The sequence below is a fragment of the Leptosomus discolor genome, chromosome 5, assembly GCF_034619465.1.
Source record: "Leptosomus discolor isolate bLepDis1 chromosome 5, bLepDis1.hap2, whole genome shotgun sequence".
Classification (NCBI taxonomy): domain Eukaryota; kingdom Metazoa; phylum Chordata; class Aves; order Leptosomiformes; family Leptosomidae; genus Leptosomus; species Leptosomus discolor.
The window spans coordinates 18,304,799-18,327,255 of record NC_141395.1 but is presented as its reverse complement, the minus strand read 5'-3'; the positions used below and the strand labels follow the sequence as shown (position 1 = coordinate 18,327,255).

The window sequence follows — 22,457 nt, the reverse complement described above, 5'->3', positions numbered from 1 at the left end:
GCGCCGGGTGCTGGCAGAGCCCGGCCGCCGCGATGGGGGTGCTGGCCCCCCTCCAGCCCGGCTGCCGGAGCGCCCTCACCCCCCCCGCCTCCCCTCCTCTCCTTACCGGGGGGAGGCGGGCGGGCTGCCCGGTGCAGGGCGAGGGCCGTGCCCCCCCGCGGGCAGCCCCAGGGCGGAGAGCTCGGGGGGGGTGCTCGACCCCCCGCTCCCTCCCTTCCCGCATCCCCCCACCGCCCCTAGCACTCACCGGGGGGGGCGCGGCACCGGCAGCACCCGCCCCGAGCCGAGCCGAGCCGCGCCGGGCCGCACCGCCGAGCCGCCGCTGCCGCTGCCGCTGCCGGGGCCGGGGCCGGGGCCGGTGCGGCGGTGCCGGGCTCGCCTCCAGCCCGCAGCGCCGCCGGCCCGCTGAGCCCTCCCCGCCCCGGCGCTGCCCGGCCCCCGGGGCTGGGCCAGCAGCTCAGGGGAGGGCCCGCCGGGGGGCTGCCGCTGTGCCCCCCGCCGCCGCGCCCCCCCCCCCCCCCCCGCCCCCGCGGCTGGCCGGTGCTGCCCCTGCGTGTACAGCCCTGCTGCACCACGGAGCGGTTGGGGTTTTGGGGTGATTCCAGCCCCCCAGGGCAGGTCTGAGCCCCTGCACGGACCCCAGCGTCGCTCTGGGGATGGGGAGCGCCCTGGGGCTGTGGTGGGCTGGGGTATCCCCACGGGCAGCGGGGTGAGGAGGGCAGCCGGGGTGCCCTCCAGCTAGCAGCTTGGTGGGCAGGCTGGGTATCCCCACAGCTAATAGGCTCGGGGGGCAGTGGTATCCCCACGGCTAGCAGGTTGGAGGGCAGGGGTATCCCCGCAATTTGCAGGTTGGAGGGCAGGCAGGGGTACTGGTTTGCAGGCTGGAGGCAAGGGGTAGCCCCACGGTTTGCGGGTTGGAGGACAGGTTGGGGTAGCCCCATGGCTAGCGGGGCGCAGGGCAGGTGTGAGGGAGGCTGGACCCTGGGCTGCTCGCTGGGCGCCGGGGGATGCTCACAGCCTGACCCCGCTCCCCCCCTGTAGCAGGATCCCTCCGTGCTTGCTGTGAGCACGTCAGCTGCTTTGGTTCAGACAGAGCCTTGTAGGGTAAGGAAGCCGGTTTCTCCCCAGTGACAGCAGCGGCCGAGCTGGCAGCCAGCCCGCCGCGACGCTCGCCCTCCCGCCGCCGGCCGCCCTCCCGTCCCGCCGCCCGGCCCCTGGCACTCACCGGGCCGCACGCTGAGGATGGCGCTGCAGCAGGTCGCCCCCACCTCGTTGGCCGCGGTGACAGTGTAGAGGCCAGCGTCGGCTACCCGGGCGCTCCTGACCAGCAGGGTATGACGCTCGCCCTCCGCCTTGATGGGCCGCGTCGTGCTGCTCCGCAGCGGGACCCCGTCCTTCCTCCAGGACACTGCCGGTAGAGGCGAGGGTCACCGTGGGCAGGAGAGCACGAGTTCCCCGAAGGTCTGTGCGGGGTCCTGGTGAGGCCAGGATGTCCCCTGCCTGGCCTGGGGACCCCTTCGCCATGGGGAGCATCCCTGGGTTCCCACGGCCCCTCTCTGATTCCCGGCATCCTCCTGCCCTCCAGCGGAGGCTGGAGGAGGGAATCAAAGCCGCTTCGCCGCTGGCCGGCTCTGTCGGCTGGTACCAGCTCCGGCTGCCCAGCTGCCCCTGCCCACATCCTGGCTACAGCACGGCCGGAGCCCACCAGCCGTCAGCCGGGCACCGGGGCTCTGCCCCCAGGAAACCCCCTGATCTGTCCCCACTGCAGCCCGGAGCGTCTCCCGCCCCTGCCCGCGCAGTGCTCAGCAGCCCTTCTCCCGCTCTCCCAACGGCCCGGCCCAGCATGGAGGAACGGCAGACACCCTGCCTGCACCCTGCCCTCCGCCCCCTGGCCTGCCAGGCGGTGCCCAAGCGTTTCACTCCTGCTTGGGGGGAAGGCAGGGCGAAAGGCGTGCTCCCAGGGCGGGCACATCACCTCCCCGAGACACTCAGCTCAGGGCTGTGCGTCCCACTCCGCACAGCTCAGGTGGCCCCAAGGGATGGCTCAGCGGGTGCGACGTGGACGTGCAGAGAGCTCCTCTGCTCACACCCCCGACCCCCCCCCCCCCCAGCCCGCCAGCGGTCACTCACCTTCTGGCTGGGGGTTGGCTGTGACAATGCACTTGAGCAGCACCTCTGCCCCCACGGCCACCGCCATGTCCTGGATAGGGATCTCAAAGATGGGGGCTTCCAGGGGGTCTTCACCCGCTGAGACGTAGGAGTCATCGGAGGACTCTGGACAGGGAGAGACAGGACCCGTGGCTCTCAGCGGAGTGGAGCGAGCAGGTCCTGTGCCACATGGGGATGCGTGCAGGCGGAGCAGCACCCTCACAACCCTCTGCCCATCCCTGCCACCACGTGCCTCACACCCTCAGTGGGGCATTAGCAGGTCCCCGGGCTGTGCAGTGGAGGAAAAGGCCACATCAGGGGCCGCCACAGCACAGTGCCTGCATTGGGATGAGGCGGGGGACGACGGGGCAGGGAGCTTACAGCCTGCTGTACATCCTCATACAGCTCAAAGGATGAGGCAACAGCAGGGTGTGGAAGGAGGAGGGTTGTACAGCCCACTGCAGCCCCTGCTCCAAGCTCCCTCCAGCCCCCCAAGGGGTGCTGGCTGCTCTGCCCCACCACATCAGCCTCCCAGCTCCCTCCCCTCCCATGGCCCCAGCACACAGGCAAAGGTCCTGGGGCTGTGCCAGGAGCCTTGGGCACATGGGCCTGGCAGTGTTTTGGCCAGACAAGAGCCTGGAAGGAGCTCCCAGCCCAGGAGCACTCTGGTCTCACCCCTGCATGCTGGGATGGGCAGGGCACCTTTCCTCCAGCCAAGCCACTGCAACATCCCCTGGGGATACTTGGCTTCCACGCCCTGCCTGGAGCACTGAGCTGCAACAGGCACCCTGTGCCCTGGGGGTCCGGACCAGCCCAGGGCTGGGTGCAAGAGGTCAGCACCCTGCATCCTTCCGCTGCCAGGCAGGAGGGATGGAAACATCAGCAAGCATGATGACCTCAAGGCCCAGCAAACTGGTACCCAGGCTGGTCTGCCTTAGGCACTGGTCAGTGCCAACATCCCCAACCTCCAGAGCTGTGTCCCGCCCGCCCCACCCCTGTGCTTTCTGGCACCGTCTGGGCTGGTGCTTTCTGGCACATGCCTCCCAGGGGCAGGCTGGGGGTCCCCCACCCCACTCAGAGGCTGGCCGGGCCAGCTTTTTGCCAGCAGGAGGGGAGAAAGCCATGCCCCTACCTAGCTCCGGAGAGGTGGGCCTGGCTCGGCGTCCCTTCCCCTTGCTCCGTGTGCTCCTGCCTTCTTGAGCCGTCCGGCCACTCTCTTTCTTCTCTGACACTTTCATCTGCCTTCTCTCCACCTCCCTGCCCGTGCCATGCTGCCCTGCCCAGCTCCTCTCCAGGCGAGCCTCCTGCTCCATCCCTGGCTTTGCCCAGGGCAGGAACCGCACCTCCACGGGCGCCTCCGGCCGCCGGTACAGCCCGTGGGGCACGGCCAGCCGGGCGGCCAGGGCTTCGCTCACCACCCCAGGGGCACGGGCTCCACTGGCAGGGCCCCCGTCCGGGCACGGGCTGCCTTCGGCGGGACCCGCCTGCAAAAGGGCCACCCGTCCCTGCGGGGTGGCTTGTGCTAACGGCCACTGCTCCTTCTTCTTCACTTCTCCGGTGCCTTCTTGCTGTGGACCCTTCCTGGTGCCCACATCCTCTGCCTCGGGGGGCTGACCGGCCACCACACCGCCCCGCGCCGGGGCTTTCCTCCCACGCTGCCCCCCGGGCTCCAGCTCCCCATCGGGTCCCACCAGTGCCACGCTGGAAAGTGCCAGGTGCTGGATAACGTGCGTGCTCTCTGCTGGTGGGAAGGTCTTTGATGGCAGCACCTTGCGCCCACCGGCGCCCTGTGAGGAGGGGGTGCGGGGGGCGCGGGGGGCAGTGGGCTCGCCAGCTGCTGGGGGCGAGGGTGCTGGTGGCAGCCCGGCTTTGCACAGCTCCTGGGAGCGCCGCAGCTGCTGCTTGGAGACCGTCCGCTTGATGCGGGTCAGCTCCTCTGCAAACTTGTGCTCGATGGCATAGACACGGCTGGCGAACTTGCCTCGCTCATCGAAGGAGGCGGCTTTCTGCCGGAAGGCCAAACGCCGGCACGCCGCCGTGCCGCCCGGCTCCCAGCGGCCACCGTCCCGCACGTCCTCCCGTGAGCCGCCCAGCGTGCTGGCACGGCGCGAGCCGGAGCCGGGCTGGTCGAAGGAGCGGGTCTTGCGCAGGGGCAGGCAGGGGTGTGTGGGGAAGGGGCTGTCTGCCTGCTCCAGGCTCCTCCGCCGCTCCTCGAAGTACTGCAGCCTCTCGAAGATCTTGGAGCCAGCACGCACCAGCTTGGGGGATGCCCGGACAGAGATGCGGCCGGAGGCGTCACTCATGGGTGTCTGGGGACGGGACTCTTGCGTGCTGCCCTGTGAGTACCCTGAGGACTTGGGCTTCTTGATCTTCTCCTCGTACTCCTCGGGGACGGTGTCCTGGTACTCAGCTGGCACCGAGGACTTCTTGCGGGGGGTCACGGGTGTGAAGGAGGGGACGCCAGGGCCACGGGCGGCAGGCTGGGACGTGGCACCGGAGGACACCGGCAGGCATGGGCCAGCACGGGGAGATGGTGAGCGGATGATTGGCGGCTTGGTGGTCAGCGGCAGGGCAGCAGGGGACCTTGGAGGCTCAGCACCAGGCTTTGGAGAGACGGGGCCACTGTGGGGGTCATCTCTGCGGTAGCCCCCCTGGGGGATGCTGCTGCAAGGTGAAAGACAGAGGAGCGTCATTCAGAGCCCACCCTCACCTCCTGGCTGCACCCCTGCTCCCAGCCCACACCCTGGTGCCCGATGGGGCACGGCAAGGGAGGCAGGTGGCCAGGGCAGTCCCAGGACTGGGAGCCTCGAGGGGCCCCGGCGGGTGAATCTGGCCACGCGGAGACCCCCAGGAGCTGGCTGGGTTGGGAGAGAGTGCTGGGCTGCTGTGATATAGCCATGGCCCCTTGCCCAGGGGTACCTGTGTGGGACAGCAAGGTGATGCTGGGATACCCAGTGAGTCCCCTCCCCAGGACCACCATGCAGACAGGGCCGGGGGCTGGTGGGTGCCCCAGTTTGTCGAGGTGTTCTGGCATGCCAGGGCAGTGTGGCACAGGCCAGCTCTTCTGCAAGGCAGAGGGGGTTCCTGAGGCTACAAGCCCTCCCCTGAGCACCTGCTGCTGTGCACCCACCCCGTTGCCCCCAGGGGGGCTCAATGATTGCGGTGCAGAAATCATAAGGTAGAGATGAAGTTCTGGTGGAAGAAGCAGCCTTGAACAAAAAAAGGGGCGGGATGGAGGTCGAAGGAGCAGGCCTGCGGGGATGGGGACTGAAGGCAGCGGGGAGGGACAGGGGCTCTGAGCATGTCAGCAGGTCCTGGGGAAGCAGCACGTTCCTGGACCCTGCCACCACCCCTGTGTGGTGGAGACTGTGTGTGGCAGAGCCTTGCCAGAGGGTGTCCCAGGCTGCTGCATGCCCCCAGGTCCCCACACCCTGGGCTGTGCAGGGTCCCCACGGCTCGGCAGGATGGGGGGACATCCACGGCACAGCCTGTGGGTGGGATGCTGTGGCTTATGCAGTGGCACAGGGGTTATACCCAGCCCCAACTTGGCCACAGCAGAAAGGGACCCCCCCCATCACACAAGGGCCTGTCCCCCCCCAGTCCAGGTTGCTCCCACCTCACTGGGAGCAGGCTGCCTACTGCTCAGAGCCCCCATTCCTCATCCAGGCATGGCGAAGGCAAAGAAAGCCCAGGCGGACGGGAGGAGATGGCTGCGGCGGTTGGAAAGAGATGGCCCCAGCATGATGTCCCCTCCACGCGCTTCCCCTGGCTACTTACACGTGGAGCGAGAGCGCCCGTCCTCGGTACAGGCTGAAGGCGCTGCCGTAGGGGTCGCTGGCCACCGAAAGGCTATCCTCCGACCCCCAGCTTGTGCCCACCAGATTAGCCCGTGATGCCCGCACCAGCGGCTCCACGCCCAGGTGCCGGACCTCGGCGCCGCGTGGGGCCGGTGTGTTTGCTTGCCTTGGGGTTCCCTGCGGCTGCTGCCAGGCAGCAGGGCGGAGGTAGGGTCCCCGTGCAGGGAGGCTGGCATCCGTCTCCTTCTCCACCACGGTCTGCTGGCTACCCGACCAGCTGGAACGTTCCTCTGCCTGCGACAGGGCCAGCACTGAGGTTGGCGTCGTGTTCATGGAGGCGTCCACGAGGGTGTCAGACCCACCTGGAAGGAGAGGGGTGAGCCAACACCGGGTGCCCGCATGGACGAGCCCAGCAGCCTGCTTGGAGAGGGCTGAGCCACCATGGGATGTTCCAGAGTGTCCTGAGCAGCACCCTACTGCCCCAAGCCCTCTCCCCTTTGCAGGGGTGGATCATAGCTCCCACCCCCCATGGAGACGCCCAAAGCTGGGCCAGCAGAGCCCTTGCCGGGGGGAGCACGCCCAGCAGCCAGTGCCAGGGCTCAGTGCCACCTGGGTGCCCCCTGCTCACCTGTGGGGGTGCTGAAGGCCGTCTCATCCTGGAGCTCACTGCGCTGTGTCACCTGGGGGTCGCTGGGCTCATCCTCGCCCGTCTCCGAGTCTGGGGAGTGGGTGGGAGAGCAGAGGGTGAGGGGACAGGGTGACAGCAGGCCAGGCTGACCCTGCCCCTTGCAGACCCACCGGCTCCAGGGGCAGGAGAGCAGTGCCCGGGCAGCTCCGGGAGGAGCAGCGCTAGGGCCAGGAGGGCATGACTGTGACCTGCAGGGACAGGCTGCCGGCAGGGAAAGGCAGGATCAGGGGTGGGTAAGTCCAGCAGGGCAAGGGCAGGGAGGGGAGGGCAGGCAAAGCGGGCAGGAGCAGCCTTAGATGATGGGAGGAAGGGAGATGGTGCTGGCAGTGGGAATGCAGCTGGCAGACGAGGCATGGGGATGGGGAGGCAGGGCAGGAGGATGGTGGCAGCAATGGGGAGGATGGCGGGCTGGGGCACAGGGCCCGCGCTGGGGACAGGGCTGGCACTGGGCAGGCGTCTTCCTACCGTAGCTTTGTTTCCTGCAGGAGCGGAAAACTTCGCTTCCATAGGGGCAGCAAGAGAGAGAGAGACATCAACACCCGGTTATCGGCCCGGCCTGCGGAGACGCGGGGGGCAGTGGGCAGGGACCTTGTCCCCAGCATCTCCCCGCTCTGCCATGGGGCAGGGACCTGCCGGGGCAGCGCCTGGGTGGGCCATGCTGGCTGAGAGAGCCTGGAACAGGGTGCCTAGCTTCAGGTCCAGGCATGGGGCCAGGACATGGGGTCTCAGGACCCCACAAGGAGCACCCGGTGCCCTGCCCAGCCCCATGGCAGGGGCCAGGTGCCCACAGGGTGTGGAAACAGGTCTGGCACCCCCAGACATCCCCACCGTGTCTCCACTCTGCACTCATGTTCAATGCACGGCGCTCCAGTGGTGCACATAGACACTCTTCACACACACACCATCCCACGTGCACAGCACCATCCCTTCTCTGTGTCACATCCTACCAGGCAGGACAGCCACCTCCTGTCCCCAGGGCAGCTGGAGGTGCCCCATGGGCTGGCCTTGCCACTGCAGCACCCACACATCCGCGTGCTCCGCAGTGCACTGCAGCTTGGGGCTGGATCCCCAGCCCATGCCCCAGCTGGGCACTTCTGGGGGTGCTAGGGCACAAGGACATGTGTATCCATGTGCAAGCACCCGCCCTCTGGCATGTACATGTGCATCCCTTACCCCACCGGTGGCAAGTGCTGCTTGATATGTCCGTGCCCCATAGCACAGCCCCAGTTGACAAAGCAGGGAAGCTCAGGGCAGGGCACCAGTGAAAGCCTCGCCATGGGCAGCATGTGGCCAAGCCAGATCAGCACCACTCTGATGGCCTGTCCCAGGAAAGCTGACGCTGTGTAGCCAGGGAGGGCCAGATTTTCCTCCCTACCACTGCCTGAGCCCTCGCAAGCTGCTGCAACAGACTCCTGAGGCAAGGGATGTGTCCCCTGCCCCAACACTGCTCCCCTCCACTTCACTGCCATGGCCTGGTGGGGGGCTGCGCTGCTCCCCTCACCTCAAGCTGCCCCTCCGCAGCCCAGCACACCACCAGCTGCCCCACGCACTGCCACCACACCAGGCTCCCCAGCCTGGCCATGACAACCTGGCAGTTCCTGAGGAACCGGAGCTGCAGAGCCAGGAGCAGCCCAGCCTTGTGGGGGACACCAGGAGCCCCCGCTGACCAGGACCGTGTCTTGGGGCTGGCTAGATGCAGCCCAGCCCTGCCCAGCCTCTGTTCGCTGCTGCCCCACAGCACAGCCGTGGGGCTGGACCCCATCCCGGCACATTCGGGGTGGGGGGAGCCGGGTCCTGGTAACTCAACGCACCATGCGTGAAGCGCCCGAAGCGCCGCGAATGGCCGGTCTTCTGCAAAGGAAAAGAGAAGAGAGTGTTACCCGTGGCACCGAGCCACACACCTGCTCACGCACACACGCACACTGCTGGCACGGCACACGCGCACGCACACACCCCATCATGGCACATGCGGCGCTGCTCACACCCACAATTGCTCACACACACACACACACATCCCCTGGCTGCACACCCACGCGGTACCCACAGGCACACACCCACAGGGTACCCACAGGCACACACCCACAGGCACACACCCCCATGCACGCAGACACGGATGGGTGTAGGTGGACACGTGTAGCGCATGCCCAGTCAGGCACACACACACTCACACACCTGTGCATGCACGCACACACGCACACGCACTCTCCCCTTGGTGATGGCACTGTGCACCCCAGCCCTGTGCTGCTGCCTGTGCCAGGGGGTGACACTGTGCACCCCAGCCCTGCACCACTGCTCATGCCGGAGGGTGACACTGTGCACCCCAGCCCTGCGCCACAGCCCATGCCCAGGGAGCAACAGCTCTGGGCAGCCCAGCTGCCCCAGCACTGCTGCCTGCAGCCAGCACTGCCTGCGCCGAGGTTTTTGCCCAGGAGGGTGCCCAAATTCTCCGCAGCCCCTTCGAAGCCACTGCTCGCGCCAGCATGGGGACTGGGCCAGCAAAGCGTCTTCCAGGCACTGGCCCAGACACAGCCATGGACACTGGCCCAGTGCAGGGACAGCATCCCCCACCCCCGGCAGAGGCTGTGCCAGCTGCAAGAGACACGGCCTGGCACAAGTGGCAAGGGACCGGCTCAACTGTGGGGGGCTGGAGGCATGGGGGCTGCGCTTGCCCATGCTGTATGGGCAGGCAGGCAGGACCCAAGCATGGGGCGGACACGCCAGGAGCTCCCTGCCAGCTTGGCTGCTCTCTGTGCCACAGCCCAGGGCCAGGCACCCCCTTGCCAAGGGAGGGACCGGCTGAGGGCGACCTGGCTGCCAGGCCCAGCGTGCACCGACACCATCTCCCAGGAAAGCAGAGGGGTGGGGTGATCTCCAAGGCAGGCAGGAGCAGGGATGCAGTGTGCAGACAGGCAGGGTTGGGCTGCCAGGACTGAGCAGCCTTCTCAGCCAGTCTGGGTGATGGGGTCTCCCCAGGACACTGACACCCCATGCCCTGTCTCCCCAGCATAGAGCCCAGGGCTGGACACCCAGCTTTCTTGAAGCCCTTTGCTCTGCCAGCCTCTCCTGCCTCCCCACAACTCCCAAGCAGGGTCACAGCCAGCCAGCCCCGAGGGACAGCCAGCACCCAGGGACAGCCAGCCATGCACGGCCAGCAGTCAGTTGCCCTTGGAAGGGCAGCAGGCTCATTTTGTGTGCCCCGAAGCTGCTTCCACTGCAGTGGCAGCCCCTGATAGTGGGCAGCACTTGGGGGCTCCCACCAGCCCCCTGCCTGCATGCGGCTCTGGCCAGAGGGCAGTGGCTGCACGAGACACATTTGTATTCAGGCTGAGCCAGGCTTCACGTCTCCCCCTCGGCTGACTGTGCTGGTTCTGGCTGGCAGCCCGTCTTCCAGGCCAGGGAAAGATAGATGAGTGATTAACTGCACCATCGGCGGATAATTCCCCCATTAAAAAATGAAAATGCAATTGAGTGCCATTATCGGGTGCTCTTGTGGCTTCCCCAGGGACTGGCGCCATCAGCTCCCCATCAAATATGGTGACTGCACCCCATGGGCCTGGCCCAGGCTCCATCACCCAGAGCTACGGTGTGGCTGACCCCCCTCCACCCCGCAACAGGTCCCTGTGGGATTGGGGCACCTCGTGGCCTGGACCCCCCTCGGGCGCAGCACCCACCCGCAGCTCATCAGGGAGAGAGCGCTGGGTGATGCAGGGTCATCCCCGAGCCAGGAGGTGGAAAGGGGGCAGGGGCAACTCAGGGCTCTCTGCAGGGCTGGGGTCTGGGTGAAGGGGCCAGCCGGAGAGTGGGGGATGTGCTCCCTGCCTGGGATTTCATTTGCACGTTGGGAATTAATTTGCGCCTTGGGAAAAGGGGTGGGGGAGCCACAGGAGCCTGCTCTGTGCCCACCCAGCCTGGGGTGGGGAGAAGGTCTGGCTGGGATCAGCACCCAGCTTCAGCCCTGCCCAACGGGGCAGCCGGGTGAGACCTGGTGCTGCCTCCTTCCCCTGTGCCAGGCACAGATCCACCCTGCCCAGGCTGGGGTCCCGCCCTGGCCCTGGCATGGGGCATCCCTAACCATGGCCATGGGGCCAAGGGGAGTCAGGGGGGAGAAGGGGCTCCTGGGACCATGGAGCACAGCCCTTGAAGCCTGCCACCGCCTGGCATGTGGAGCCCAACACCAGACGGTACTGGTGCCACTGGTGTGAGACAGGCAGACAGGGAGTAGGGATGCAGTGAGGTAGGCAGGCAGTGTGTGGCTTGCCTGGTGCAGAGGGGCAGCCGCTGAGGGTGTCCTGACATCCCCCATGCCCCGACAGCAGTGCAGGACCCTGCCCCACCGCGCAGGCAAGCCCCTGGGCTTGCTGCCCCCCAAGGGCAGCCGGGCAGAGCGATCCGCCCTGCCCCGGAGGGAGCCCCCACCCCACGCCTGGCTCTCAGCATCCCTGCGGACCTGTGTCCCCCGGTGCATCCCGCACCCCTGGGAAGGGGCTGTGGGTGACAGCCCCTCCCCAGCCCCTGCCGGGCAACCGGGCAGGGTGACAGCTGGGCGAAGCAGCGGGGTGGGCTTGTGCGCGCCGTGGGGGAGCCGGGGGTGGGGGGGCTTCCTGGAAGGATGCTCCCCATCCTCCATCCTCCACCGAGGCCAAGTGACGTCCTTGTTCCTCGCTCGGCGGCGGGGCCGGCGGAGGAGCCTCGCCTGTGCCAGGCATGCTCCTGACGCGGAGGGGATGACGCAGGCAAAGCCTCCTCTCCAGCTCCGTGACCACCGGCAGCGGGGCTGGGGGGAGCCATGAAGGAGCCTCCATTTGCCTCCCGGGCTCCGGAAGGCAGAGAGGGGAGTGGGTGGCGGGGGGCAGGTGGGGGGGGGGGTGGCGGGGTGGGGGAAGCCCCCGGCGGGGGTCCCAAACCGGGCTGCTGGCACAGGCGGTGCTGGGAACCTGCCCTCTGCCCCTCCTGCCCGCGCTGGCGAGGACAGACAGGCAGGCAGCTGGTGGCTCTGCAAGCGGGGCTGGAGCCGGTGATGGGCAAAGCCCTGGGGAGCACCTGGCGGCAGCGGCAGGGCTGGAGGGACACCCCCATCCCTATCTCCATCCTCATCCCCATCCCCATCCCCATCCCCATCGCCATGCCCATCCCGATGCGCTCCCGCTCCCGGCGCTGCCCCCTCCTCCCGGCAACCCGCCGGCGCGGCAGCCCGGAGCCCTTACCTGGAAACGTTTCTTCACCCAGATCTTCTTCATGCTTCTGCAGAGCCCCGCTGGCCCGGTCACACCGGCTCAGGCCCGGCAGGACGCCAGCCCGCTCCCGGCGGGGTCCCCGCTGTCAGCACGCCGCGGGGGCAAGCGATGCTCCGAGCATCCTCCAGCAGCCGAGGACGGCGGAGGGAGAGGAAGGGGCTCGCCAGGTTGGGCTCTCGGGAGGGCTGGAGCTGTGAGCATGAAGCATCACTGGAGTGCTCCTCCCTCCATCCTTCCCCCGCCTGCCTCCGCCTCCGCCTCCCCGCCAGCCCTGGCACTCAGTGACAGCGGCGGGGGACAGGCAGGGCACAGGTGGCGGGGGGGCGAGGGCTGCTGCGGGGCGGGGGGGGGGGGGGGGGGGCGGGGGGCGGCTGGGGCGGGCACACGTCCTCTCCCCTGCTGGTTTTGGCTCCATGGCGCCCAGGAGTTCGAGCCCCCCGCCCAGCAATGCGGCTGTACCACTGTCCCCTGCCATCCGTCCATCCTGCCCCACCGCCCAGGGCAGGGGCTGCTCTTCTCTCCCGTGCTCAGCACCGTGGGGCGCAGCCCACCGCCGCAGCTCCCACACGCACCCCGGCGGGGACCAGAATAACACGCCACACCACGCTAGCGCTGCGCCCATCTGCCCCCCACGCGCTGCCCCCGACGTGCCCCCAAACAGGCCAGCTCCGCTGCCACAGCTGCCACAGCCCTGCACACGGCAGCACAGCCGCAGTGTGCCATGACGCTGCCCAGCCAAGGCCCAGGCTCACCAGCACTGCCAGATGCCACTCGGTCCTCCACATCCTCTGGCCATCAGCGATGCAGAAATGTCCCCTTACCAAGACAAGGGTGTGGGTCCCAGCACTGCTGACCTGCCTGCACACGAATGACAGCTAATACGGGCACAGTCCTTCACAGCAACCCCCCTGGCCCAGCACTGCCCCCCCATTGCAAACCTCACAGCTTCCAGCCCCAGGCACCCAGTGCCCTAAGGCAGACCCTGCCCCCTGGGTGCCTCAGGACCCAGGTGTGATGGCAGACCTGGACTGCTCAGCCCTGGGTGACCGTCACTGCTTTGTGGCTGATGGGGACACAAGCTTGACCTGAGGAGGTAGGCCATTGTCTGTGTCCCTGTTGCATGACACACATGAGACCTCCCCTCACGCTGAGGCGAGGACCCATGGCACAGCTCAGGGCAGGACTGGGTGCTTGGGACTGAGCTGCAACGGGGGTCCTGGGGCATGGGCAGAAGCTGTGGGTGGAGATCGCCGGTGCCATTAAGACCTGTTAGTGCTCCCAGGGTGCTGGTACAACCCCAGCACGCCTTCCCCAGCCCTGCCAGCCTGTCCCTGTTCTCTGGGTGACACTTCAAATAAGCCGGAGGAGCAATCCCAGCCCCATAGTCTCAACAGGGCCTTTTCTGCCTGACGTGCCCCCCACAGCTCTCGGTGCCCTACGTCACCAGCTCACCAAGCCACTGAGCCCTGCAGCATGCCTCAGCCCCCTTTCCAGGCTTCTGGAGAGGCTGCCAAGGTCCCAGCCCCACTGGCTGTCTGCGCTACCCCCTCCCGCTTCAGAGCATCCGTGGGGATGCTGCTGGAGGCCTCCCCACCCAGCACTTCTCCCCATGCTGCTCACCTGTCCCCTGGGGAGCCAGCCACCCTACGTGGGGCTGTGCACAGGCATCATGCTCCCCACAGTGCTTGGCAGCTCCGGCAGCTTTTCTCAGCTTCCCCTCCCAGCCCATGACTCCCAACGTGAGGCTTTTCATGGCTCCATAATAACTTGCAAATTACCCAGTACAAAAGGAGCTGTTTATACAACATTTCTGACAATCCCACAATTCGAGTGATGCTGCGGAGTTTCCGTGGAGACCCTGCACGTCAGGCAAGTCCCACAAATGCCAAAGCTGGCATTAAGGGAATCTCCTGTCAGAGCCAGAGGACTGCTCTGGCCTCCCCAGCCCTGCTTAGGGACAGAGCTGGGTACCCCTGAGCCAGGGCTGGGTAACAGGGTGGGCTGTGGGGTTCATGTCTGCCAGGGTCCCTGCACCCAGAGCCTCCCTGCCAGGTGCTCTCACCCAGGCCATGCATGCCTGTGGTCCTGCCGCAGACCTTGCACAGCCTGTGCCTTTTTATCACACTCAAGTGAGATAAAAGCCTGGTCAGGGATTCTGGTAAGAAGCACCAAGGCTTGAGCTTGGCACACAGTGGTGCCAGGGCAAGGGTGCTGCCACCACAGCACCTGCAGGGACAGCCCCAGGGAGGGACCACATGTGCCTAGCCAAAATGCAGTCATTCAGGTACCCTCCGACTGCCACTTCTACTTCACCATCGGCCACAGCGCCTGGCTGGCCAGTCCCACAGGCCTTTCCTGTGCCTGTGGCTCTGCCACTCAGACATCCCTCAGCAAAAGCCCCAGGAGTGGCTCTGGGCTGACCCAGAGATGTCGCACCCCTGGGAGCAGCTGGGTCACCCCTGAGGGGCTGCGCCTTCTGCGGGGCCCAAAAGTCCTTTCCAGAGGCAGCAGCACCTGCAAATCCCCCCAAGAGGGCAAAGACAAGGTCCCTGCGGGTGCCCAGTGAGAGGTGACGGCAGCCTGCACCCAGGGTGGCCCCTCTGTCCTGCCTGGCTCTGCTCCTTTTCCATGCCATGGCTGCACTAGCCCCCATCCCCTGCCCCGTGTCCCTGTCCTGCAGAGAGCAGGTGGCCCCATTGCCACTGAGCTCCAGCTTCGCCTGCTGGACACACCAGCCCCGAGCAAAGCAGATAGCAAATACTTGCTCAAAATGCAGCATTAATTACACTGGGCCTCCCCAGCAGCTCTGCATGGATCCTGCTCCTGCACCGCAGCACTGTCCGGGCACTGGCTGCCCGGCACCTGCCCTCAGCCCCCTTGCCTTGGTGCTTGAATAATTGATGTTGGCGGGTGCATGCAGCCATCTCAGGTATGAGGAGCTCTGGGCATGAATCTTTCATGGGTTTGTGCCTCCCAGAGCTGTTGGGGACGGTCTGCAGGAGGTGGGGATGTGCTGGTAGCCTGGGGAGGCGGGGATCATCCCCAGCCCTGTCCCCAGAGGGAAGTAAATGCAGTGGAATGGCCCTCATCATGGGGCAGGGTGCTTTCTGGCCCTGCAGAAGAGCAATACTCTTCTGTGACCCCTCTCTCGGGGGCTAGGGACAACCCAGGTGCCCTCCCCAGCATCACCTCCCCTTGCTGCTGCTAGAAGGATGCCCAAGCACACAGTGCCCACTGCAGGCAGAGGACACGGGGACACAGGACAGGAATGTGACCTTGGCTCCAGGTGCCTGGGCCCAGAGCGGGATGGCAGAAGGCATTTTTTCCCTGCCCAGCCAGCCCCGCTCCCGGCGTGCCCCCTTCCTGGGGCTGAGGGGCTGCATGCAGAGGGCATGGGGGGAAGCAGGCAAGAGTGCAGGCAGCAAGGTAGAAGGAACTAGACCCTTCCCAGTGCCACTGTAATAGAGCACAAGCCAGCAGTTTTGTGTTGGGAGGCAGGAGGGGCAGATGGAGTGCTGGGCAGCCCCAGGAGGAGGAAGAGGCCATCGCCCCATCACACAGCCCCGAGCGGCAGTGCTATATTTACCCACCTGCAGGGCCCGGGTCTCGGCCTCTCTCCTGTAACACAAGCCCTGCAGCCCGACAGAATCCTAGGGGACGGCACATTCCTCAGCAAAAATAACCCCCAGCGGCGGGCGAGAGGGCAGGGGTGGAGGTGACTGACTGGACAGCTGCACCCACCACTCTGCTCGCCGGCGAGCAGCCCTCCTGGTCCACAGCGCCCCAGGATGGGGACCCGGCACAAGTGGCCACCCCGCCAGCCCCCTGCCCAGGTGGGGAAAGAGCGGGGAGCCCGGGTCTCCGGCAGCTGCCTGTGGTGCCATCCCCTGGGCCAGGGAAGGGGCACAGCCCCAGGGCTGTGGGCATCCTGAGGGCCAGGTCCAGCCCCATCCCCCCTGCACTGCCCAGCCCCAGGGATTTGTCCCTGTGCCAGCTGAGACCAGCACCCAGCGTGGCACCAGCCAAGCAGCTCTGCAGAGGTAGAGCCGGGCATGGTGCCCACCCCACGGTGGGGCATGGCAGCCTGGGCTGGAGCCTTACTGCATCCCAGGCTCCTCAAAAATGCTGCTGTCCCCTGGGGCTGGGAGGCAGACAGAAACTGAAGCAGCACTAGAAAGTCCTACAGGAGGGAGGTGATGGCAAAGGGAGGCTTTAGGTCCTGTTTGGTCTCCAAGCAGGGCTGGTAGGGGCTCCAGAGGGAAGGGGCAGTTGGCATTAAACACACTCAAGGCGCTGCAAAGTAAGGGACTAAAATTAGGCACTGAGATAAATGACCAGAGGTGCTGCTGAGCCACTAGGGACACTGTCAGCACAGCCGTCCCCACTGGGGTGCCATCGCCATCGCCACACACCACCAGCCACAAAAACATGCTCACACTGCCCCAGTGTCACTCTGGGCTGGATGGGAAGGGGCCGTGCAGGGCCGCCGTGCACAGGCAGCTCCCGCCCCCTTCCCTGTCCCCAAATCGAGGAGGGTGCAGGCTGTACCCTGGGCGGAGGAAAGGTTCCAAAGCGATTTGATTGCTGAGTGCAGGTGGAGGCGAGTGGAGCAAGACCCTGCTCTGGGAGCCTAAGACGGACACATCCAGCCTTGAAACAAGAGGCAGCTCCGTCGGGGAGGATCAGGCAGTGCTGGCACGGTGAGGGAGGCTGGGCTCTAAAAGGAGATTAGCTCGGGTTCTCAAGAGGTGATTTAATCTGGTTTACGTGGAAAAAATTCAGGAGATGCAGCTGAGAGGTGATACAGGCTTTAGTGAGCCTGGGGGCGATGGAGCCACAGTGGGGACGAGGGTTGGTTGGCTGGAAGCGTTTGGAGGGTAACCCTGTATGGACCTGGGAAGCCCCTGGACCAGCCTGGTGCTGGTGTGAGAAGGGCCAGTGCACCCCACCTGTGCCCATGGAGCCAGGGCATGAGGGAGAAGCTGCAGCAGGAGAGGGGCAGAGCGGTGGGACACAGGGGGGACAATGTGATACGGCGGGGATGGTACAACCCCAGGAGCCCCTGTGCCCAGCTGGTCGGCCAGCCCCACACGTGCGCTCCCCACGCTGGGCACTGACGCACTCGGGGCACCTGGGAGAAGAGCAGGAGAAAATCATTAGTGGGGTGGAGCGACAGATTCAGGGCAAGGGATTAGAGGAGCTAAATCAGGCTCATGCGAGCAAGGGGGAATGCTGAGCTGGTGCAGGAGGAGCTGCTGGGGCTGAGCACGGAGCTGGGCAGTGCGGACATCCCCCAGCCCACCAGCAGTGACCTGAGCCACCTTGGGGAGAGCCAATGCCAGCCTCACAGGGAGCTGCAGCCTGGCCCACACGCCGGGGAAAGAAGAGAACCAAGCCCTATTTCCACCAGAGACCACGACTTGGCAGAGACAAATGGAGCAAGGGCACCCCATTACCTCCAGACTCGGGGGTTCAGGACCCCAAGCCCAGAGAAAGACCTCATCCTGCCCAGGGACCTTGCACACATCCCCCTTGCCCCATAACTGGCTGACAACCCGGCTCACAGAGTCCCTCAAGGAACAAGGACAGGGAGTCCCTGCGCGGCACGCAGACAGCACAGGCACCAGTGGAACTTCCACAGTCCCTGGAGAGCTGGGTCTCAGCAGGGAATGTGGAGAGCCCCTGAGCAGCCAGGCCTCCATGCCAGAGGCTGGTGAGCCACAGCACACCTCCTGGCAGGGTGTCAGGGCAGGCGGCTGCAGAGCGGTGGCACGGCTCCTCCATTTCACATGATGACCCTCTCACCGTTCGGCTGCCGGCATGGAGAAAATGGCCTCGGGGAAACAACGTGCTGAGTCCCAGCACTCTGCAATGGGGCCAGGCAATAGGGCTGGACCCCCCCACACATCCCATCACCTCCACACCAGCACCCCTCTCCAGCACCCGGCAGGACATGTTGCTCCCTGGGCACTGCTGTGGCACATCACAGAGACTGTTCTGCCTCGGAGCACAGGCAAATCTCCTTGCCCAGCCCGGTGCCCTGGAGCCTGCATGGCTCCAGAAGCATTTTTGCCCCAGGGCTGGCTTTTTGGGTGACTGTTTGCTCAATGTCAGTGAACCCACAGCCAAGCACCCGCCTGGAGGAGCACACAGGGCAGGGTGACATTCACCCAGCACATTAGGCAATCCTGGCTGCTCCGTCCCTCTCTCAGCTGCTCCAGAAAGGCAGCAGTGAGGGCCAGCGGCTGGGAATCCGGAGCAGGGATGAGTGCGTCAGCACAACGGGAACGGGTACCTGGGGAAATCAGGCAGTGCCGTGCCACTGGGCAGAGGCAGGGGGGCCTGGGCCAGCAGCGCCATGGAGGGGTGCAGCTGCACACCAGAGCAGGAGAACAGGGTGACCCCACACACACCTTGGCCCCACTGGGACAGGCTGCTCCCGCCCCATGGGGCAGCACATGTCTCCCACCCTCTCTGTGTACACAGCACCATGCATCCGACTGCACAGCGCCGTAGTCCCCGAAGGTGCGATGCACAGTGACCCCGTGCAGAACCACTGAAGGGCAGGACCCATGCTGCGCACTCCTCTGCTCCCCCTGTCTCCCTGCCAGGCCCATGAGCAGCACATACACCTTCCTCCATCCTCCAAACACCACTCCTCCAACCTCCTGTCTCACAAAGAGCGACTCCTCCTCTTCCTCCGTTGCTCCCCTTCAGCGTGAAGGCTCCTTCTGCCCCCTCCCCCCCACCTCGTCCCCCTCTCAAGATGCAGCACCTCCAGCGCACCACCCTGGGTGCAGCTCCTTTCCTGGAGCCTCGGGGCTCAGCACCAGCTCCCTTGCTCCCTGCCCTCGCTGTCCCCATGCAGACAGGGCAGCTCGTGTCTCAGAGCAGTGCCATCGGCCAGCACCACGCCAGGCACTGCTGACACCCAGGTCTGCAGTGCCCCAGGGAAGTGGCATCCAACCTCGGGCAGAGGGGCCTGGAGCCCCAGACCTGCCTGGCCTCTCTGCAGGATGAGGCCCACCCATGCAAGGGCCCACAGCAGCCCTCATGCACTCCCTGCACACCAGAGGGATGATGAGCAGAGGGGCTGCCATAAGGCTCTAGGGGGCCAGCAAAATCTGGCTCCTCCCCTGCTAATTAACAACTAGGCCCCACCCACTGCAGGGAACAGGCTCCACCTACTTGACAGCCCCACCTCCTCATATTAGGCTCCTCCCCCAGCCCCACCACCGGAGGGTTCCAGTTCTCCCAGTGCAGCTGTGATGGTGATGCCATGGGCAGCTCTGCCCATGGGGGCGGCTAGTGCAGGGGCACTGGGGGGTACCAGGGACTGTGTTGGTGGCTGTGGAGGGTGGCACCACCGGTGCCATGCACCCAAGCCGCGTCTCTCTCTCTCTTCCTGCCCAGAGCAGGCTTGGCATCACATGCTCCCGACACCTCCGTGCCCAGCGCTGGCACCCTGCCTGGCCTGGCCGCGGGTACGGCAGCCACATGCTCGCTCCAGGCCAGAGAGCTGCCCCGGTGCTGCCGGCACTGGGCACCCCAGCCTGCAGCAGGGCAGGCACAGCAAAGCCCAGCCCTGGCTGGCCCCGGGCGTGCACTGCAGCGGGAGCCTGCAAAGCACCGCGGCCACCCTCGGCAAACCTATGCCCGCGGCTGTGCCGGCACAGCCACACCGGCAGCCACACCGCCCTTACCTTCCATGTCAATGATGGCCAGCACGGCGCTGGTCATGGCCTCTCCCCGTTCATTCTCGGCGATGCAGGTGTACACGCCGGCATCCTCCTTCTTGCTGTCCCGGATCCAGAGCGTGCCGTACTCCTCCCCACCTGGGGCCAGCAGCTCCTCATTTCGGTACCAGCGGAGACTGGGCCGGGGGTTGCCCACTGCCACCACTCGCAGCCGGATGTCGCAGCCGGTGCCGATTGCCGCATTCTTCAGCTTTCGTGCAAAAAATGGTGCTGCCGGGCGAGCTGGGCCCTCCTCCGGTGCCCCGGGCTCCGCCGTGACCTTGGCGCGCTTCGGGGGGATGCCGGGGCTCGGCGGGGCCGCCCGGGGCTCCCCACCGGCCCTACTCGTGCCACCATGTCCCTGCACTCGGTGCATGGTCTGCAGCTCCCCTGCCCGCACCCGCGACCCCCGCCGCCCCGAGCCAGCAGCACCGTGCCCCTCTTCTCCCCCTGCCTGCAGCCTGGGGGTGCTGGGTGCCTGCCAGGGGTGCTGGGGCAGAGGCGGGCCCCCGGTCCAGGTGCTGTCCGGTTCGGTGCCTCCCCCCCTCCGGCTGCAGCCCCGAAGGTCGCAGCGCCGTGGGCAAGCAAGGGGCTATTTTTAGGTGGGGGCTCGAATTGCCACTCGCCAAGCCACCGCTCACCGAGCACCCGCTGCAGTGCAGCACCCACACCCCATGCTCCGCTGCGACCCCGAGCCCACCCGGCGCCTCGGCACCTGCTCCTCCACCAGCCTGGGTGCAAGTCCCACGGGTGCCGGCCGCTCGCTGAGCCTTCCCAGTGCTGGGGCCGTGGCGTCCCCCCCCTCACCCGTCCCGTCCCGCTCGGCCCCCGGCGAGCTGCACTCCCTCTGCCCCCTCTCTCGAAGTGGCAGCTGCCTCTGATATGTCACATTCCTTGGCTGGGCTCCCCCTCTCCGCGCCCGCCGCCCCGGCCCTGCAGCCCAGCTCCGCTTGCAAAGATAGAAAGGGGCCAGCACCTTTCCATATTAGCAGCGAGGCTCGGGGGGGACCCAGCCTTCCTCCTCCCCTTCCCCTTCTCCAGCAGTGTCACCGGATCAGGACAGAGAGACCCTGGTGGCATGTGGAGGGAAAGGACACCGTCATGCTTCCTGCAATGTGAGACCCCGGGCAGGAGCCAGTCCCGCGGGGCCCCTTTGCCCCATCCCCAGCAGGCAACGGAGTGCGGTGCTCCCTGCATCCCTGCTCACCCCACATCCACCCCATCCGGGGGCTGCAAACACAGTGAAACCCCGTTTCTCTCACCGAGCCCTGGGCAGTGTGGGTTCCAGCCAGCCCCCCGTTCAAGCCCTGCTCAGAGCAGGAGCACCCCGCTGTTTGGGTTTGGGGTGCCCCATGAGGGCTCCCGCAGTCTACACTCCAGGCAGTCAGCAACTGGGGACTGCCTGTGCCACGCACCGCCTCGCCACCCCCAGGCGAGGCAGGGATTCCCCAACTCCCGGCGCGATGGCACACGTCTCGGCACCTGGCTGCGGCCGCCCTCGCCAGGGGCTGTAAATCTGGGTGAGCAGGATGCGAGCAACACAGCACGCTGCTTCCCAGCTGCAGACCAGCCCGGACAGCTTTGGCACAGTCCTTTGCCACCAACTCAAGGGCATGGGCACCCCTCAAGCATCACTGGCGAGGAGAAGATCCCAGGATCCCCCCCGCTTTCGGTGGCTGGGGCACACTGGAGCGAGGTGCCCTGCTAGACCCACAGCTCGGTTCTAGAGTGGCTGAGCAAGCCCCAGGATCTCTGGTGGCTGGAGGAGAAGCCCATGAGAGGTTTGGGGGGCTCTTCCTTTCCTGAACTGCCCTGTGGGCAAAGGGCTGCTCTGTCCCTTGCCTGTCCCCGCCTGCCCCTGGGGCAGACCGCTGGCCTAACCAGCCTGGGCCCGGCAGGGAGGGAGGTGTCCCTCCCCAGGACAGCCCTGGGGACCATCCTCGATGTCACAGGGCCACCTGCTGGAGACAACCGTTGAGATCTGACACACACATCCCCCCGCAGCCAAAACTGGGGTTCACCATGCTGGCCTCTCCATCAGGGACCCCCCAGCCCCGTCCCCACTGCTGCCAGCAGCACCAGCCTTGTCCCTAAAATGCCAACCCCTGCCAAGCTCACTGCCCGCCCAGGGCTCTGCTGCCTGGCAGGCGGGCTCAGACCCTCCAACGCCTCCCGGGGCAGAGCAACCCTGGATCTCTGTCCCCAGGGGGATGCTCGGCCCTGGGTTCACCTGCTGCATCCCCCATCGCTGGGGTGAAGGAGCCAAAGCCAAGACCCCCACACACCGACCATGGGGAGGGGGGCACGTGTGTTGGTGGAGGGAGGTTGTAGGGGGCAGGTCAAGGCTGGAGGTAGAGCCTGGGCTAGAGGCAGGCGTGGGTTGGTGGGGCTGATACCCACAGGGTGCTGGGGAGGAGGTAGGTTTGGGATGAAGTGGGCTCTGCTTGCAGGTCGCTGGCAACAGCAGGGTCTTGGAGAGGTCCCAGGAAGGTGTGGGTCTGGGGCAGGGCTGGCCCAGGTGAGGGCAGAAAGGGAGGTGGCTGTGGGGCTGAGAGCCACCAGGCCGTGGTGTGAGTCCCCGGGTGTATGGAGGGGCAGGGGACGGTCACCCAGAGCCCCTCCAAACCTGCTAAAGGCTTGGCTGCCACTGCCTCCCATCCCAGCAGGACTCCCGCACCCAGTGCAACTGGGAAACCCAGCGCCACAGGCAGAAAAATGCTCTGGGGCACCTTCAGTGTGAGGGACACACAAGTTTTGGGGGGACCGGAAGCTTGGGGAAGAGATGGCTCAGGGGCATGCTGGTCCCCATCCACCCCAGCCCAACCCCAGAGATGCACTGGGAGGAAAGGGTGAT

At 66.3% G+C, this 22,457-nt stretch overlaps 1 protein-coding gene across 2 annotated transcripts in view; it reads right to left on the bottom strand.

Annotated features, from left to right (window-relative positions):
- SPEG (striated muscle enriched protein kinase) overlaps positions 1-19,979 on the bottom strand; it is a 38,192-nt gene extending 18,213 nt beyond the window's left edge. The window contains exons 1-8 of one of the 2 annotated variants that reach the window (XM_086466204.1): positions 19,571-19,979; positions 8,445-8,484; positions 7,099-7,133; positions 6,574-6,663; positions 5,926-6,307; positions 3,281-4,812; positions 2,131-2,274; positions 1,226-1,408 (exon numbers count right to left, since the gene is read on the bottom strand). In XM_086466204.1, coding sequence (XP_086322330.1) covers positions 1,226-1,408; positions 2,131-2,274; positions 3,281-4,812; positions 5,926-6,307; positions 6,574-6,663; positions 7,099-7,133; positions 8,445-8,484; positions 19,571-19,979 — 2,815 coding nt within the window. Of the gene's footprint in view, positions 1-1,225; positions 1,409-2,130; positions 2,275-3,280; positions 4,813-5,925; positions 6,308-6,573; positions 6,664-7,098; positions 7,134-8,444; positions 8,485-11,837; positions 11,871-19,570 lie in introns of those variants that run through there. The other variant, XM_086466205.1, reaches the window with a different exon arrangement.
- Positions 19,980-22,457: the final 2,478 nt, after the last annotated feature.